Source organism: Cervus canadensis, chromosome 12 (assembly GCF_019320065.1).
Source record: "Cervus canadensis isolate Bull #8, Minnesota chromosome 12, ASM1932006v1, whole genome shotgun sequence".
Lineage (NCBI taxonomy): Eukaryota > Metazoa > Chordata > Mammalia > Artiodactyla > Cervidae > Cervus > Cervus canadensis.
Window position 1 is genome coordinate 57539625 of NC_057397.1, and position 20614 is coordinate 57560238.

A 20614-nucleotide genomic window follows, 5' to 3' on the forward strand; every position below is an offset into this window, starting at 1 on the left:
TTTATAACTTAAAAGAAAAAATAAGTAGAAATAGACATTAAAGATAAAATATTATTGATCACAATTGGTGATTTGGGGTCATAGTTTCCTAACATTATAAATGTAGAAAATAAAATAATACATAAGATACCTGAGTTCTAAGGAAAGAATATAAAAAAGAATGAATATATGTATAACTGAACCCCTTAGCTGTACACTTGAAACTAGTACCACATTATAAAAAAACTATACTCCAATAAAATAAAAATTTTAAAAGATGTGGTACATATACACAATGAAATACTACTCAGTCATAAAAAAAATGCAATAATGCCATTTGTAGCAACATGCATGGACCTAGAGATTATCATACTAAGTAAAGTAAGCCAGAAAGAGACAAATACCATATGATATCACTTATATGTAGAATCTAAAATATGACACAACGAACTTATCTACAATACAAAAAACAGACTCACAGACATAGAGAACAGATTTGTGGTTTCCAAGGGGGAGGGGAGGTGAAGGAGGGATGGATTGGGAGTTTGGAATTAGCAGATGAAAATTTATATAGAATGGATAAACAACAAAGTCCTACTGTATAGCACATGGGACTATATTCAATATCCTGTAATAAACCATAATAGAAATGAATATTAAATAAATAAATAAGATACATGATTTGGTCAAGAGAACATATTTTAAAAGGGTAAAGTTAAAATTGTTACATTTATCTTTAATTAAACATAAATAATGATAATACTTCATAACATAATAATAATGACCTGATATATTATAATAAGTTATATAAATTAAAAATTAAAACCATGTCTTTTTAAGCATCATTGTTTCTCTGAAACATTTCTAGTTGTATACCTGATACAATTTTCTTAAGCTCTCTAGACCTTTACTTCCTTATCTGCAAAATAGGAAATCAATATTTACTTTATACAGTTTCCTGAGAGTTAAACAATATGAAAAGCTCTCCATATAGAGTGCCTGACACACAGTTCTATACCTGATATTCTAGTTGATTAAAACACAGAATATTGTATAGAAGGGATAGGATGCATCCTCTATATTATGATCTTGACTAATTCATTTGTTACAAATGTTAAGACTATAGGTCACATAAAAGCTATTGTAAAAAAGAAAAGCAACTGTATGCAGTCAAAGAAAACTATTGATGACCATTTAGTTTAACAAAAATCATTTACGGAACACTCACATATATGTATCAGGTACTATACTAGATTTACGAAACATAAAAAGTGAGTAAGACAGTTCTTGCCATCAAGGAACTAAATGTATTGAGAGGGAAATGATAAAACCACTGCAGAAAAGAAAGACGTCTGAAAGCAAGCAAAGAATAAGACACTATGGAAACACAAATGACTGATGAGATAACAGAACTTGGAAAAAAAAAATTGAAAGCTTCCGATATGTAAGTAGGCCTCCAAAGTAATAAAGAGAATATTGGCAAGACCAGTGAGGGAGAACATTTTATGCAAAGAACATGAAATATATAAAAAGCACAAAAGCACAAACGTGCCTGGCATATTTGGATACGAGTTAGCTGGGAATGCCCCCGGGGTTGGGAAGACCCCTGAAGGAGGGCATGGCAACCCACTCCAGTAGTCTTACCTGGAGAATCCCCAGGGACAGAGGAGCCTGGGGGCGGGGGTGGGGGGGCGGGCCTGCAGCCCATGGGGTCGCAAAGAGTCAGACATGACTGGGCGACTCAGCACGGCACGGCTGTGAATGGCTAAGTTATAACTGACATGTATGAACTAAGGTCTCCACAGTTAACTATATTAATATCTGGCAAAAGCTTAGAAGCAGAATACTTTCATAAAATAACTCACATTGCAGAAATTGTTTTAAAAAAGAAAAAAAAATGAAGTCTAACTAATGAATTTGCTAATCCCTCTTAGGGCTTCCCAGGTGGCGCTAGTAGTAAAGAACCCACCTGCCAATGCAGGAGACTTAAGAGACGCAAGTTCAATCTCTGGGTCGGGAAGATCCCCTGGAGGAGGGCATGGCAACCCCCTCCAGTATTCTTGCCTGGAGAATCCCATGGACAGAGGAGCCTGGGGGGCTACAGTCCACGGGGTCGCAAAGGGTCGGACACAACTGAAGCAAACTGGCGCACACTCAATCCCTCTTAACAGATAACACAGGTTCAGTTTTAGCTATAACATATACATGGAAAACTTAGCTATAATACACACGAAATATTACCCTACAATTGTATCTTAACTATCTTCCAATAAGGATAAAAAGTCAACACAAAATCGACTATATGATTTATAAATAAGGCACAACATTCCTTCTTTATATTTTATAAAGTGTTTACTTTGCTAAAACGTGTAGACAGACTGGAAGAAGAAAAGTCTAGAAGCGGAAAGAACAGTTAGGAAGCTGTTCTTGCAAGACTTCAGGTAAGAAACATATGTGATAGTGGTATGAACTATAGTAGTAGCAAGAGAAGAAGTAGGCTGATTTAGGAGATACTGAGAAGTATGGCCCCTTAAGACCTGATTGAGGAAGAGGAAGATAGAGAGAAGGACTCCCAGAGCTTGGTTTGAGCAACCAGGAGAATAAGAAGGCAATTCCTTGAAAGAAAAAACACATGAGAAGCAGATTTGGTGGAAAATAATGAATTCAAGTATAGAAGAGGTGAATATGAGGTGACTATTAATTCATCTAAGCATCGATTTTCAGCAGGCAGCTACATAGACAGACCTGTAGCTCAAAAGAATAATCCGGCTAGTGAAATCACATCTGTAAATCATTAGCATATAACAGAATCTGAAGCTATGAAAGTGAATAAAATCTCCCAAGGAAATTGTTAAAGGAAAAAGGAAAAGTGAGAATAATGACCCCTAATCAAAATGCCTCTTCTCTTTGAACTGGCAAGCCTCCAAGGAAAAGAAGTTCAAAACAAAAGGACTAGCAATCTCTTCTAATCATATTTTAGTAACACAATTTAAAGTTTCACCACATTTGTCAAAAATGATTTTAATCAAACTAGAATTGAGTTGCTTGAAAAACAAAGGTAATGTATAAATATGAAATATTATCAAGGAAGGTCCTTAAGACATTAAAATCTCATGTGAAAAATAAAAAATAACCAGCTGTGGAGCAGTAGTTTAATTTTAAACATATGGAAAATTTGGATATTTTTAAATGACTACAAATGAATCTTCAATTAAATCATCTGAATATTTACTTCAGTTTTACACTTAGTCTGTGTTTTAAAAAAAGACTAAATGGTCAATTCAAAGATTAAAGATTAGAATTACCTTATATATTTTACATATATATTCACAATGATGGAATCAGTTTAGGTATGCAACAAGGAACATACTAACCCAATATAAAATATGATCATTTAATTGAATAAGAAAACATCTACCTGACATCCCTGTTAGGTAAGAAGCAATACTATAGAAATTACTGCAAAGCATTTTAAAAGCACTCAGTGTACATGTCTAAGTGTTGCATAAATATTAACTCATTTTGTCCTCACAATAGCCTTGTAAGATAGGTACTATTATTACTTCTATTTACAGGTGAAGAAGCTGAGGCAGAGAGACTAAGCATTTTATACAAGGTCACAGAACTAGTAAATAATAAAACCGGGATTTAAGCTTAGTCTCACTTGGGCAAGAAGGGAAAACATAAACAATGTTACTACTACCCAATAGAAAGTTGGAATGGTTACAGTAAGATCAGATAAAACAGAATATTTCAGAGCCAAGAATATTTCCAGGAATAAAGAAAGTCATTTAACAATCATAAAGGGGCCAATTATTTCATAGGATGTAATAATCCTGTTTATGCAACTAAAAACAGAACTTTAAAACATATAAAGACAAAGTTGGTAAAACTGAGAGTTACATATTTCAATACCTGTCTTTTAATAATTGGTAGGGGAAAAAATGTAGAAAATAAACAAGGATTTAGTAGAGTTGAACAACTCTATCAAACAACTTGACCTACTGAACATTTAAAAACAGTCAAAAAATAACAGAATATACACTCTTTTCAAGAACACACAGAACATTTGTCAAAATAAAGCACAGTCTGGGCCATAAAATAAGTATCAGTACATTTCAAAGGACTCAAGGCATACGAAGTATATCTGGGACCACAACAGAATGAAATTAAAAATCATGAACAGAAAGATCTCTAGAAACTTCCACCCCAAATATTTAAAAAATAAATAACATACGTCTAAGTTATTCATAAGTTAAAAAAGAAAAGTAAAATTAGAAAATGTTTCAACTGAGTGAAAATGAAAAGACAACATATTAGAATTTGAGAGATGCTACTGGAGCAGTACTTAGGGGAAGTTAACAGCACATGAGGCCTGTATTAGAAAAGAAGGAACATCTCCAAGCAATAACCTCAGCTTCCACCTTATGAAACCAGGAGAGAGAAGAGGCAATAAAATCCACAGTGAGCAGCAGAAAACAAATAATAAAGATCAAAGATGAAATCAACAATTTAAAAAATCAATAAAACAAAAAACTGGTTCTTTGATAATATCAATAAAACAGGTAAGTATCTGTCAGACTGAAGAGGGAAAAAGAGAGAAGATACAAATTGCCAATATCGGGAATGAAAGAGGTAGCATCACTACAAATTATACAGATATTAAAAGAATGATAATGGAATACTATGATACTAATAAATTCAACAACTTACAAGGAACTAAACAAATTCTTTGAAAGATACAAATTACCAAAGCTCATTCAAGAAAAAAAAAAAAAATAGATAACCTGAACAACCCTATATCTATTAAATTGAAACTGTACTTAAAAACTTCCCCCCCCCCCAAATAGAACTGTATGCCCAGATGGCTTCACTGGTAAAATCTATAAAACATTAAGGATAAATGATACCAACTCTACAGAAACTCTACTAAAATACTGGAGAGAAAGAAATACTGCCCAATTCATTTTAGCTGGCCAGCATTGCTCTAATACCAAACTCAAAGACAGACATCACAAGAAAAGAAAACTACAGATATTAACCCTCATGAACACAAAAGCAAAAACTGTAAACAAAATTTTATCTAATCCAACTCATTAACATGTAAAAGATATAATTCATCATAACCAAATGGATTTATTCCAGATATAGAGTTGGTTTAACACTTCAAAATCAATCAAGGTAGTTCACCATATTAACAAAGAAAGCAAAAATGCATAATCAATCTCAATAGATGGAGAAAAAGTATTTGACAGAATTCAACATCTATTCTTAAGGTAAACAAACAAACAAAAACTTTTAGCAACATTTATGAAGAGCTGACAGCTAACGTAATACTTAATAGTGAATGCCTTCTCCACAAGATGAGAACAAAGCAGGAATGTCTCTTCTGATCACTTCCACTCAAAATTATACTGAAGTTTCTAGCCAACACAACTAGTCAAGGAAAAGAAAAGTAATCAGATAACCAGGGAGAAAGATAAGGAAAAATAAAGAAAATTTATTAGTCCTGGGTAAAACAAAAGAATGAGAAAAGGGAAACAATGAGAAAATGGAGAAATTAAACCACAAAGGGTAACAAATTCCCATTATGTCTAAGTAATATATGTGAAGACATCAGTTTCATATTCTTAAGCTACCTAAGAACTGGGTGATAAATATCTCCTACTAAGAAGGAGATAAATTCAAATTATAAAGAACTTATTGAGACAATTTAAAACATTACTTTTGCTCATTTCGACATGGAACTCTTTGGGAAATATTAATATATTTCCTAAAGTGGATGAATAAACTACAAAAATCTAGAACAGGTGTGAAACACAGCCTTAACATTTCTTCTTTAAATTCCATATTCTAATTTTTTTCATTAATGTTAAAACAAAAATAAAGGGTATTGTAGCCTCAAAAGCTATAAAATTATGAAACAGAATCTCAAAGCCAGAAAGAGCCTCCTTCAGAAAGAAAGGAAAGATAGGCCAAAAGAAGAGCAGATCTACCAAGTTGATAAAATTATGTGAGGTAATCGAAAAAGGTGTGACACAACTCAAACAGTAACGAACTGTGTGACTTTAAGAATAAACTCCGGTGTTTCTGGATCTGAACTGTCTACATCCATAAAATAAGGCATTAGGCCAACTGATCTCTAAATTCTCTTCATCTTTGAAAGTCTAAGATCCTATGAGTCTAAAAGATCATAAGCTAAAGAACAAACACAATGAGATAAATGCCTCTTTAATTCAGAGGAAAGTTTTTTTAATTTTTTATCTGACCTGAAGACACTAGGGAAGGTTTCTGTCCATTGATTAACCTGAATGTTAATTTCGTTGTCTATTTTATTCACGATGAGCTTAAAGTATGAGAGAATTAGGAATTTCAGCTTTCATCCTGTACCTTGTTTGAGCGTAAGGACACTCGACCTCCACAACGGGCACAAAACTTGGTTTGGCAATATGAACAGTTATGGCCACATCCGTCAGCGAACTTGGTTTTGTGGCAGATGCCACAGGTTGGAGCATCACCCTTCTGTTCTTGCTGCTGCTGTGATTCTTCTCCCAACTTCTTTACCTGCTCCTTATACATTTCAAACTGCTGATGAAGTTTTCTGCAGAGAACACAGACAAGAAAAATTTGGTTTCCTGATGGTCTCAAAAAATAATAATAATTACCACAATCTGTGGACACAATTTTATATCTGAAGAATCCGTAAGGTGAGAGTAAAGAATAAAAATTTAACTTTCTATTGATAGAATAACATCTTTTATGGCGCACAACATTATAAAAGTGTAACTAGTTCTACCTTCTGATATGCATGCTAATTTGATAAACAGTACAATTAACATACTTCTTTGAAAGGTAATTGTAAAATTTCTACCAACTATCTGCAATGTGTTTTCAATCATATACAATGAAATATTTACAATGTTATTTTTCAAGAGTTTGGCTTCAGAGATAGACTGAGCGATATAACTTGCACAAGGAAACCAAAACCTATCAACTTCAAATCACCAAGACAGAATCTCAACTGGAATGCAATTAAGAATCAAAACAGAGAGGAAAACAGTGGATGAGTGGTCTCACTAACTATCCAAATCTATTCAACAGCCTGGACATTAGTTGGCTGCAAAGACACTGTGAAATATTAGAAGTCTACCAAATAAGGCAGTACAAATAAAAGTAAGGCCTTTACTGATTCTAGTTAAAAATAAATAATAATAAAACTTTTACTATTATCTTTATAAAATTTTAAATGATTAAAACTATAATTTTGATTTACAAATCAAAGTTTCTAGTCAGAACTAATGCTTAGGATTTACAAAGCTGCAAATGTCACTCTCATCCTAAAAAGGATAAAAGGCTAAATAATCTACAAAAGCATAACTTCTCTTGATCCCATCAGAGAGTTGAGGGTTATAAGACAAGCAAATAATCTGAACTCCAAGACAAACCCTTCCAAAGAACAATGGGACACACTATTTCACCTTTGGCAGAGCCTAGGAGAAAGAGGTGGCCACCAGACAGTTAAGAGGAAATTCACTGAAATTTTATCTAACAAATTTTAAGTCAAGTGTGGGCTAACATGACAATTTGGAATTGCTCTGGGCCCAGGATCAGAAGCACGCTTCCACATACTGGTTATTCATGAGGAAGAATGAGAGCAGGACGTACGGACATTTAAAGAACCTTTGGGGTGCACATGTACAAATATAACAGAAGTGACTGACTAGCGGCTGCTAGAACACAGGAATTCCCCAGGTGTTTCTCCTAAAAAAGCCAAGGCTGTAAGCCACAGGAAAAGGGAGTAAACTCTGTCATCCCCAGGAGGAAGGCAAAGATCCACTGCAGCTAGGGAAAAGCGTGGGAGGGGAAAAGCCCTCTTCTCAGGAAGGAGGGACAGGAAATCATCTTCAGCCAAGATCTTACCCACAGATCAAAGGCTTTTATCACAGAGGGAGAGGTAGAAACTCCTGCCCTAAACCATTCAGAGATGATACCAAGCCAACTTCCTTACTTGGGAAAAAGGGAATAAGAACTCTGAGCAGGCCTCATCCCTGAGGCCCTCGTAGACAGAGCCTGTTAAAGATGGAAGATGGAAAACACAGAACAGAACACCCCAACCCTATCACAAGCCGAGTATCAAGAAATAAGCACCAGTATTCTGCTGCTGGGGAATGGGCAAGAACACGGAGAGAGGCGCTCTCCCTCTGTGACGTAAGTGGGTAAGAATAGCTGAAGGGGTAGCAAAACATAAAAAAACAAACAAAAAAAAACACAAACTTACAGAACTCCTGCATTCACCCCAAGCAAAAAGCAACAGGAGCTCACTGTTAGAGAAATCTGAAAACAGCAGTGCCCTAAAGATGATGACACAATCCAAACCTATCTGAGCCCCTGACTTGACTAGTGATTTCACACCCCAGTGACTCAGCGCTAAAACATTCGCCTGTAATGCAGGAGACGCATGTTTGATCCCTGGGTCAGGAAGATTCTCTGAAGGAAATGCCAACCCACTCCAGTATTCTTGCCTAGGAAATCCCATAAACAGTGGAGTCTGGTGGGTCACAGTCCATAGAGTCGCAAAGAGTCGGACATGACTTAGCAACTAACAACAACAAAGGGAAAGAATATATGATTATGTCAAAATACGCTGAGAAAGCACCTGAATCAGCAAACTAGGAATAGACAGAAACTTCCTTAACTCAATAACAGTATCCACAAAAGGGTCTACAGCTAACATCATACTGTATTTGAAATACTGAGTGCTTTCCCCCTAAAATCAAGAACAAAGCAAGGTGTTGTCTCTCACTACTCCTAATCAACACCGGACTGGAAATCCTAGCTAATGCATTAAAGCAAGAAAAAAAATAAAAATTAAACCATAGAGGTTAGAAAGGAATATTTTTAAACTGAGCAGATGGCATAATTGTCTATGTATAAAGTCCCAAAGAAACTATAAAAAAAAAAAACTCCTATAATAGATGAGTCTAGCAAGGTCACAAGATACATGCTCGATATTCAAAAAACAATTGCATTTTTGTATACTAGCAATAGACAGTTGGAAATAAAAAATTTCTACGTAGTATGCAGGGAGGGGGGATTGGGATGGGGAACACATGTAAATCCATGGTTGATTCATGTCAATGTATGGCAAAAACCACTACAATATTGTAAAGTAATTAGCCTCAAACTAATAAAAATAAATGGAAAAAATAAATAAAAGTAGTATGCAATGGCATCAAAAATAAAAGAAAGAAAAGACTAAGGTATTAATCTAGCAAAACATGAGCAGACTTTCTTTGGTAAGAACTATAAAATATTAATAATAAGAATCAAAAGAGATCTAGTTAATAGGAGAAATATTCTATATTGATCATAAGACGCTTCAGTACTGTTAAGATATCAATTCTCTACAAATTGATTCAATGTCATCTCAAATCACAATCTCAGCAAGAATTCTTTAAACAAATTGACAAGCTAAATCTAAAATTTGTATGGAAAAGCAAAACTCTCAAATTAGGCAACAAATTTTGAAAAAGAAAAAGACTGAAAAACTCACACTACCTAATTTCAAGACTCACTATAAAAACTACAGGAGTAATCAAATATTGGTAAAGCATAAACATACATAGAATAAAACAGAGTCCTGAACAGTCCCATACTTAAACAGTCACTACTTTTTTAAAAAGATGCCTAGGTACTCAACAATAAAGAATAGTCCTTTAAAACAACTGAAAATCCATGTGTGGAAATCCATTGTGTAAAAAAATAAACCTCAACCCATACCTCATACCTATATGAAAATTAACTAAATGTATTACAAAACTGTAAACAATAGACTACAGAACTAAATAAAATGACTAAAAGTATAAAACTTGTAGATGAAAACATTGAAGAAAAGTGTGGCCTTGAGTTCAACAAAGACTCCTTAGTTAGACAAGGTATAGGTTCTAGACCTTCAACAGAATTTAAAAAGCATGAACCAGAAACCTGCCAAAGACAATATGTAAATGAATGCATATAGCTATGCTCAAATAAAATATTATTTATGGATGCTGAATCTTGAATTTTATGTCATTTTTATAATCTCAAAATATTATTATTAAAAAACAATTTTTTTCAACATTTTTTAAATGTAAAAGCCATTCACTGGTTATACAGAAATACGCAGTGGGCCAGATGTGGCCTGTGGATCACATATTGTCCAATTTTATATTATATGATTTAATTTATGTAACATTCTGAAAAAGACAAAATTATAAGGACAGAAATCAGATCAGTGGTTGCTAGGGAGTGGAGTAGAGCAAGGGAACTGACTACAAATGGGAGCAAGGAACGTTTGGTGGTGAGGAAAATAGCCTATGTCTTGATTATGGTAGTAGATATTACTGTGTATGGTTTCTAGAATTCACTGAAGTGTATGCCTCAAAGGAATGAATTTTACTGGTAATAAATATAACCTCAAATAAGTTTGACTTTTAAAAAACAGTTTCAAACTGCTAACCTATAATCAGTGTGTGTGGTCAGTAGCTCAGCCATGTCCGACTCTTTGCAACCCCATGGACTGTAGCCTGCCAGGCTTCTCTGTCCATGGAATTTTCCAGGCAAGAATACAGTAGCAGGTTGCCATTTCCTAATCCAGGGTATCTTCCTGACCCAGGGATTGGACCCACATCTCTTGCACGTCTTGCATTGGCAGGTGGATTCTTTACCACTGCACAACATGGGAAGCCCCCAACCTAAAGTCAGGAGGTAAATTAAAAATACAGCCATATAAGTCCTTTTATCTCTGCAACCACAAAAGTATATTTCCATTTTCATGCCTAATATTAATAAACTCAAATAGCTATGCCACTTTTTTTTTTCCTATAACTTTAGGTAACATCCTATTTTTCCCTGATGGTCTTTCACCAGGTTTAAGTGAATCTCTAGTAACACAAAATAAGCATCACTACAAGAGACCTAAGTTCATAAAACATGTACAAGAACAAGCATGATTTTAAGTGGACCATGAATGAGCTCTGCATCAGAGCTTCTCCCACCATTTGGAAGAATCATCTTTCTATGTGTGAGGCGACTATACATGTCTACTGTATATCTGTTTATACACTTATGATCTCTGACATGGTCTTTCATTATTTGGCTGAACCTCTATGGGAGAAAGAGAAAGAAGAAGAAAATTAGAGCAAATGCTTTGTTTTAGTTCTAGAGGCACTGGAGTACTAGGCAAGTTACCAAGTCAAGTTACATTGGAACAAAAAGTAGAAACCCAGTGAAGCAAACTGTGCTACATAGGGCCTCGAGGGGAACAAACACCCCAGTTTTCACGCACAGGGAGAAGGCCAGTAACATAAGCAGAGAAATCAGGAATTATGTATCCCAAAGTGCTAGATTAGAGCTATTGAAATGGCTCTTACAATAAGAACTGTAAGAACTGAACTCAGTCCCTGAGACTGTAGCATTATTGGGGCTGTGGGATGGGATCAAATCTTTCCTGTTGTAGGGAGCAGAGAGAGAGAGAAGTCAAAAGTTCAGATAGGACTAATCTACAATAGTTTGAGGAGGTAAGAGAGGACTTTTAGAGAGGTTTTTTTTTTTTTTTTTGGTAGTCATACTTCCAGTCCTATAAAATGAGAAACTACCATATGTAGAAGCGATGGTGTACAAGCAGATTCAAGAGCTCAATCATGTTCCTTGCCAAAGAGATCATTTTTCCCCTTCCCATTTATACATAGGCCAAATTCTATCTCTGCTTCCTCACCCCAGTCACTCTTCAACCAACCTAATCTGGTTTCCAGTCTACTTCTTAATCCTCACAAAGTTTACCAATGGCCTCCCTGTACCTAAAACTAATGGACAAATTTTTTAGTCTCCCTCTTACTGGGTTCTCAACAGTACTTGAAATTATGTTCACTGCCCACTTGGCTTTCAATATATTTTTCTGGTTTTCTTATTTCTCTAGCCTTTCATGCTCTTTTTCCTTTGAAAGTCAAGACTCAGCCCTCTCTTCTCTTTTAATTCTGTGTCTTCTTAGGCAGTGTTACCCATGCCTGACTTCACTTTTCTCCTACATAAAAATGTAAATCCTCAGCTCAGACTTCTCCTCTGAGCTTCAATATTCAATTGCCTACTTCACATCTGTATTAGAAAGTCTCGACACCACTTGAATTTCAGTGCATATCAATGTGAATTCATAATTTTTCTATTAAGTCAAATTCCCTTCCAGTATTTTCTATTTCAATAAACTGTGACACCATTTAATCATGCAGGCCTGAAATATAGAATTATTCTAGAAATACCCTTCTCCTTCAAATGCATAATTAATCTATCATGAAGTCCTTTCAATTTGACTTCTTAAATGTGTCCTAAATCCTTCCACTCGTCTCTATATCCACGGTCAACACTATAGGCCTTGTTATCATCAACGCCCACCTGGCCTCCTGGCTGGCTACTCACATTCATACTTCTCCCCTTCTGCATACTATAGAAAAAGTATCTTGTCATCTCACTGCTTAAAATACTCTAATGGCTTCTGATTGCTTTCAAGAAAACGAAAAAACTTCTTATCAAGTCTTACAAAGTCTTAACGTTCGCCCACACATTCACCTCTTCAACCTCATTTTTTGCACTACTTCTTTCCCTTCTTTCTGCTAAAGCTACTCATCCTTTAGACTCACTATGGTGCATCTCATTAGAGGATGTATTTTATACATCCTCCTGCCTCCTCCCAGAATAGATTGCAACACATGCCTTTTTTTCTTTCTCTCTTTTTAAACCTTAGGTATCCAAAATAGAGTTGATCATGAGGTTGGCTTCGCTGATTCATGCTTGGCTTCCATTTTAATTAATTGTTTTCCCCTTCCCCAATGTGACTTCCCTTCCCTCAGGAACCAGTCTTTAAATTTTTCTAGCAAAATCTAAATAGACTATAGCCAATATGCCTGTGGCTTATTTTGTATCAGATACATAGGTATTATTATAAATATTCTACTATTATTCCTATTCTACAGAGAGGCTATTTTTACTTAAAGTCACACTGCTAGTAAGTAAAGCCAGATCCAAATTCAGCTGTAGAATCAGAGTGCTAACCACTAGAAGCTCACACTTGAATGGAGATATAATTTTCCCTATTTACATTTTCTTCATCCTTTTATTTTTTAAAAGTTAGCACTTTATTCTAAAAGAGAATAAACCTAGTATGCATAACTGAATCACTGTGCTGTATGCCTGAAACAAACATGAATTCACAGTGCTCCCCACGGTTGCATTACTGTCTGGACTCCACCTCCTACCAGATCAGAGGTGACACTGACCCTCATAGGAGCATGAACTGGAACCCAAAAGTCAAGGTAGAAAATCATGAGTGAAGTGAAGTTGCTCAGTTGTGTCCGACTCTTTGAGACCCCGTGGACTGTAGCCTGCCAGGCTCCTCCATCCATGCGATTTTCCAGGCAAGAAGACTGGAGTGGGTTGCCATTTCCTTCTCCAGGGAGAATATCATGAGACTGCCACAAAATAGAAATAAAGTGCACAATAAATGTAATGTGCTTGAATCTCGCAAAACCATCCCCCCACCACCCAGTCCATGGAAAAATTGTCTTCCACAAAACCAGTCCCTAGTGCTGAAAAATGATGGGGACCGCTGCTCTGTAATATTTTGTCAGCCAAAAAATTCGTTTGGGTTTTTCCATAACATCTCACAGATGAATGAACTTTTTGGCCAACCCAGTATTTCCAATAAGTTATAATATTTCTGTAATGACATATTTACAAACACATACATGTTTTTCTCTGAGACATGTATGCAAGAATATAATAGATATACTCAAGTTCAGTAAATACTTCTAAACTTCCTTCTCAAATGGCTTAACTCAGCACAACTGCAAGCAGGGTATGACGGTCCCAGTTTTCTCTTATCCTTGCCAATGTGTGATATTATTCAACTTACAAAATTGTACAGCTTGGGTATATGAAATGTTTCATTTTTTTTAGTTCATGTTTTTCTGACTCCTAATGAAGTTCAGCCACCAGTTGGACTGCCTCACCTATAAACTACCTACTCATGCCATCCTTTACCAAAACTCTACTGGATTCCCTGGGGGCCTTTTTTGTTTGTTTTGCTGATTTGTAGAAGAACTTTGTATAGCCTGTATGCTAATTCTTTATAAATTGAGCATAGCAAAAGTTCTAGTCTGACAAATAACTGCTAATTCTTTGTTAAGCAGAATTCTTTAATTTTGATGCATTCCAATACATCAGCTTCCCCCTGTATGGTTTGTGGTTTTGATGGCTGGCTATAAAAAAAATTCTTACTTACCCCTAAGTCAGTCACAAAAAAAATTCTATAATTTCTTTTAGGATCTTTATAATTTTGCCTCCCACATTTAGGCTTTTAATCGATCTAAAGTTTATTTTTATATGTAATATGATTCAAGAATTTGATTTCAATCTTTTTCACATAGTCTATTTTCCCGGTACCATTAAATAGCCCACCCTTTCTTCCACTGATTTGTAATAGCAGTCTATCATATACTTAGTTTCTACATGTGCAATGGTCTATTTACAGAGTCTATATTTTGTTTCATTGGTTTTTGGTTTGTTCCTACTCCAAAACAACATTGTTAGAATCCAAACTCCAAATATAATGAAAGGTATAAAAGATCTTAAGAATATAAACATATATTTAAGCTTATAAATATAAATATAATGGTAAATACGTAATTTCCAGATGGTAGATATTGTAGGCCTTGTGGATCTGTCACAGTTACTCAACTTTGCCAAAGAGATGTGAGAATAGTCACAGAAAAGCAAACAAATAAATGAGCTTGACTGTGTTCCAATAAAAGTTTATTTACAGAAACAGGCAATGGGCAGGATTTGACCTACAGGTCATATTTTATAGATCCCTGATATAAAGAGTCAAAGATAATACTCATATTTAATTTAAAACTTTTCTTACAAACAAATATTTAAAAGATATATCAATTTAGAAATAGTTTTTTCCACTTTGTTAACTCAAAAAGCTATTTCATCCAAATTTTTCATGTCTATTTTCTCCATCCTCACCAAAGCAACTCATTGAATTCAATGTTTTCAAAAGTAATTTCTTCATTTTGAGTTCTTTAAGAAACAGACATTATTCAATCTGTTAGTTCCCAGTAATCCTGCTGTTCCTGGTAATTTTATGCCCAGTCACATAGATTTTTGTTGCTGTTGTTGTTTTCCCATTCATCTTTTGGGGGGGTTTCCATGATTTATGTAACACTGACTTTCGTCAGATGATGAGTTTTCAGTTGTGCTTTCTATAAGCTCATGGCATACAGTTATAGAATGTAATCATTACATGCAGTCACACACATTACAGAGTGCTTTTCAAACAGCAGAGTGCAACCCAATACAAGGACATAAAATAAATTTAGCAAGCCAGGACTCACAGTTTAATGAACTAGATCAAAGCATTGGAAAGAGTGCACTATTTCTTATAAATCTTACTTCTATTATATATATATGTATGTAGGTATGTGTATACTGGGTTACAGAGCAAAATATATTTTTTATGAATGGAAGCTTTTTAAAAAAAAAAGTATGAAAGTCACTGCTTTACTAATCAGCTGAGAGAAAGGACTAATGTCTTTTTATAATAAAAGAATAAAAACATATGTCATACAGCTGGCCATCCCAGTCACATACCAAGTCCCTCCTCTGAATTTCTAAATAGCTGCCTAAGCAACTATTACAAATGTAATATGTTTCTAAAACACAGATCTGATCATACCATCCTGTTCCTCTGCCTGGAATGTCTTTCTCTCTTTCTTGGCCAGATACAGAGGCACTGAAATTCAAACAGTAGGGCACAGAAAGAAACAGTACCTATAGTATCATCAAATAAATAAGGGAAACTAGAGACTATGTCCATACATAGTACAGACATAGTAACTAGACTTAATGTTTGAAAATAGTTTTAAACAGCTGAAGTACTTCACTGTTCCAAATAACTGCAAAATTTTCCAAATAATGAGAAATAATGGCATCAGAATTATTATACTACTTATAAGTATTATAAGTATTATAGTATTATAGTAGTATTATAGTATTATTATAGTATTATACTATAAGCATTATACTACTTATATTATTATACTACTCATAGCCAAAAGTTGAAAATAACCCCAGTGCACAGAAATAGTAAAACATAAATAAATTGCAATATATTGAAATACTAGAGTGCCATACATACAGTCATGAGAATGAATGAAATACAACTAGATGCAATCATATGATTGGATCTTACAAACACATTAAACAAAATATTATAGACACAATATACCATATGATTCTATTTGTTTGAAGTCTAAATATAAATAGACAAAATATTATGTGGTATTAAAAAAATTCAAGTTAAAAGTCACTCCCAGAGGTGGGAGAGAGCCCTCCCTGGAAGAGAGCATGAGAAAGAGATCCTGGAAGTATGGTAATGTTCTGCTTTTTGCGTTCAGTGATGGTTTCCAAATATATTCACTGTCTGGCAATTCAGTGAGCTGTATATTTTCAAACTGTGCACTTATCATTACATATACTATGTTTTAATAAAAATTTTACTTGGCAATAAGCACTTTGGTACTTTTATCAATTTTTCTAAATGCACTGTCTGAGCAAGTGATCTATCATCATCATTTTTCTTTATTTACTGATCCCTGTTTTTTTTTCTCGAGCCAAAAGGAATTTAAGGCAGTTCTAACCTAAGGTACATGACAGACGTAGTCAATTTTAGACCACTCAGGTTGAAGAATACCTATGTTGGACCTGGAAACATATTTATGTGCAGAAACTGCTTTCACTATGTCACAAGTTCGTGTCAACTGCTTTCACCAGTCAAGCACCAGTAGCTTACAAGAGAACATCTTTGTCCATATCATCCTCAATCTTCAGAAAAATTAGAAAAATACAAGTGGAATTTTTTAAGTAAGTGAAAGTGAAGTCACTCAGTCGTGTCCGACTCTTGGGGACCCCACGGACTGTAACCCACCAGGCTCCCCCATCCATGAGATTCTCCAGGCAAGAGTACTGGAGTGGGTTGCCATTGCCTTCTCCAGGTTTTTAAGTAAAATTAATACTTTCAATGACCCTTCAATTTCCATTGTCAGTAGCCTTCAAAATAATAAAAATCAATTTTGAGGCAGATCCATCAGCTTTCTCTTATAATGTAATAATAAGCTGCCCACGCAATAAGAAATTTCACTTTTGACCCTAAAATCAGCCCTACTGCAAGTTAACATGATTAAGCAAAGGGATCAGGTTATACACTTAGTCTTATTAACAACGGGTATAAGCAAGATTTCCAAAACATCCTTCTAAGGGATAGTCTATGACATGAAATCTACAGATTTCATCTTCTGAAGAGAAAGGAGAGAAAAACTACCTCAGGGTTATGATGGAAAAGACTGTAGTAAGTCACATTAACAACTAGCACTTCAGCAAAAGCCTCAAAAATGTTGATCCTTAGATTCATGTTTCACAGCTAAAAAGACATAAACAATTTTGCATGAACTGTTGGAAATCTGCTCTGTCAAGAGACCTTAAATAAAAGAGTCTTAAGAATCTCCCAGAAATAAATAGTCTTTGAGAGAGAAAGAGCTAACCAACTCTTGGATCAAGCAGATAACACACCAAAATAGACAGCTTCCCTCCAAGAACAGAAGAATGATTTTCTAGTATCTCTGTTCCTCCTTTTAAAAATTACTTTGTTAACTGTTTGTCTTATTTATTATTGTTCCTTGGAATCTCTAATGTTCAAATAAGGGTGTATCAGTACGTTTTCATATACTTTCACTGTTAACCCATTTTTAATCTCCTTTCACTTCCACCTGCGTATGTGCAGCCTCAATTGTGTCTGACTCTTTGCAACCCCAGGGACTGTAGCCCGCCAGGCTCCTGCCACCTAGGAGAATGCAAAAATTCTCCTTGTAATCCCACTGACAAAATTGTATAGGTACTCCTTCAAACACTATATACCATTAATTCCTTCCTGTGAGAGGATACTTCTGTATTTGAATTTTCTTCACGTTATTAACCTTAACTTTCAGTACTGTACAAATTAGATCCTGATCTCAAATCATTACAGCAGTTTCAGATAAACCAAGAGTACTAAGAGTGGGGACTGGAGTTGTCTTTGCTACAGCAGCATTCTTTTGGCAAGTTTTTATCTTTTGGCATTCAGAAATTTCCACCTCATTGCAATAAATGAGAATCAAACGAAAACTAACTGCAGTTGATATTACTGTGTGGGTTCAATCACTTCAGTTGTGGCTGACTCTTTTGCAACCCCATGGACTATAGCCCCCCAGGCTCCTCTGTCCATGGGATTCTCCAGGCAGGAATACTGGAATGGGTTGCCAATCCCTCCTCCAGGGGATCTTCCTGACCCAGGTATCGAACCTGTGTCTCCTGCATTGCAGGTGGATTCTTTACCCACTTAGCCACCTGGGAAGCAGTCGATGCTACTAGTGCTCACTATATATAGAGTTGCCTCTCTTCATGAGGACATGGACCTTCTAGATTTCCTTTCAGCTAGTTAAGAGCCTTGTGACCAGCTTTGGGCAAGGAACTGTGAGTAAAGGTAACCTACCTCACTTCCTGTCTTACATAATTAAGAATGAATGTGAGTTCTCCCATCTCTCTCTCTCGCTCAGATGCAGCAATCTTAATAGCTATGTGTTCTAATTGGCTTGCCAACAAGACAGAAGCAGCCTGGATTGCTAAACTGCCACATGGAAGAGAATTCTAGAATCCCATAAGTCTTAAATCTTTTCATGGGCTAGTGCCCCTGGGCTATGACTGTCACAAATGCTTCTCAGCTTTTTTTTCCCCTTTTGGAGAAACAGGAAGTTTAGAGAGGACTGTAATTAGGTATTTCTCCACTCTCATGTTAGTTGGGCTCTGGTTAAGTAGTTTCCTTTCAGAATGAAAATCTCTAGGAATATGTCAAAAATGGTTACTTATCCCATCCACTGCTGGAAGTATGAGAGAATTTTTCACTGAGCTTGAGAATTTGGTAGAGTTCATGGAGGGCTTCCCCGGTGGCTCAGCTGGTAAAGAATCCACCTGCAATGCAGGAGAGCTGGGTTCGATCCCTGGGTTGGGAAGATCCCCTGGAGAAGGAACGGCTACCCACTCCAGTATTCGGGCCTGGAGAATCCTATGGACTATATAGTCCATGGAATCACAAACAGTGGGACACAACTGAGCAACTTTCACTTTCTTGGGCTTCCCTGGTAGCTCAGCTGGTAAAGAATCCGCTTGCAATGCAGGAGACCCAAGTTCGATTCCTGGGAAGGGAAGATCCACTGGTGAAGGGGTAGGCTAACCACTCCAGTATTCTCGGGCTTCCCTGGTGGCTCAGCTGGTAAAGAATCAGCCTGCAATGTGGGAGATCTGGGTTCCATCCCTAGGTTGGGAAAATCCCCTGAAGAAGGAATGGCTACCCACTCAAGTATTCTGGCCTGGAGAATTCCATGGACTGTATAGTCCATGGACTCGCAAAGAGTCAGACACAACTGAGCGACTTTCACTTTTACTTTCATGGAAGTAAAACTCATAAAACTAGGGTGGGGGCTCCCCAAAGGCTGGACTTCTAGGAATTTTTAACTCCTAAGTTAGTCTACTCTCAGATTCCGTATTTCAACAATTTCCTACCAGTTCTTGGCCCCAGGTGGGTTCTACTCCTAGAAATTCTATTTACCTCTCCTTTCAGTTGTCAGGGCACTGATTTGTCCCGTGACCTCACTTTTCTGGTGGATCAAAGAAGAGTTGGTTTTCAGTTTGTTCAGTTTATCCAGCTCTTTTCCTGTAAGGACAGGAGTGACAGTTTCCAAATTCTCTGTATATCAAGGAGGAAACCGGAAGTCTCCACAATACTGTTTTTAATTACTTATCAAGATGTTTGAATGTCAAACCTTTGAGAGCAGGAACCATAGTCCTTTATCCCTGGATTCCTAGTAACCTGAATTGTTCTGGGCTCAGTCTTGGACATTCTTATCTGCTCTTCATCACACATTCTCTCTCTGGGTCAGCTTTTCTACTCTCCTAGCTTTATACACCATACTGACAACTCCAAAAGTTTTACCTCCAGCTAATCCATTTCCTTCCTTCAAAGTTGGTTGACTTATTAGCATCTTAGACTTTTAAAATTTAAAACTTCAGTTTTAATTTCTACTTCTAACCTGTTCATCCTTTCTGCTTTTTGATCATAGTAAATGATATTACCACCCAATAAATTCTTCCAGTCAGAAATCTAGCAGTCCTCTTTGGTTCTTTCATCTTCCTTACTAACTTCCTCTAAATATACTCCACTAACAAATTACGTCATTTCAACCCCCAAATATATCTCCAATCCACTTCCCTCCATCTTCAGTGTAATCAACCTGGTCCAAGCCATCATAATCTCTAGCCAAGTCCTTCACAAAAGACTCCTTGCTACTCTCTCAACCTCCATCCTCACGCACGCTATCCACAGAACAGCCAGATTGATTCAGATCTAAACTCCTCATTCTCCAGAGAAACACTGCCCTGTCTGAGTTCTACACCTGGTCTCACACTCCCTCTTGTACACTATATTCCAGCCACACTAGTCTTCTTCGTGTCT

The 20614-nt window shown here is 36.0% G+C and overlaps 1 protein-coding gene across 21 annotated transcripts in view; it reads right to left on the reverse strand.

Moving 5' to 3' along the window:
- RIMS2 (regulating synaptic membrane exocytosis 2) overlaps positions 1-20614 on the reverse strand; it is a 586517-nt gene that overhangs the window by 458677 nt on the left and 107226 nt on the right. For all 21 annotated transcript variants that reach the window (XM_043483862.1, XM_043483859.1, XM_043483855.1 and 18 more), the window contains one exon: positions 6370-6580. In XM_043483862.1, coding sequence (XP_043339797.1) covers positions 6370-6580 — 211 coding nt within the window. The remainder of the gene's footprint in view (positions 1-6369; positions 6581-20614) is intronic.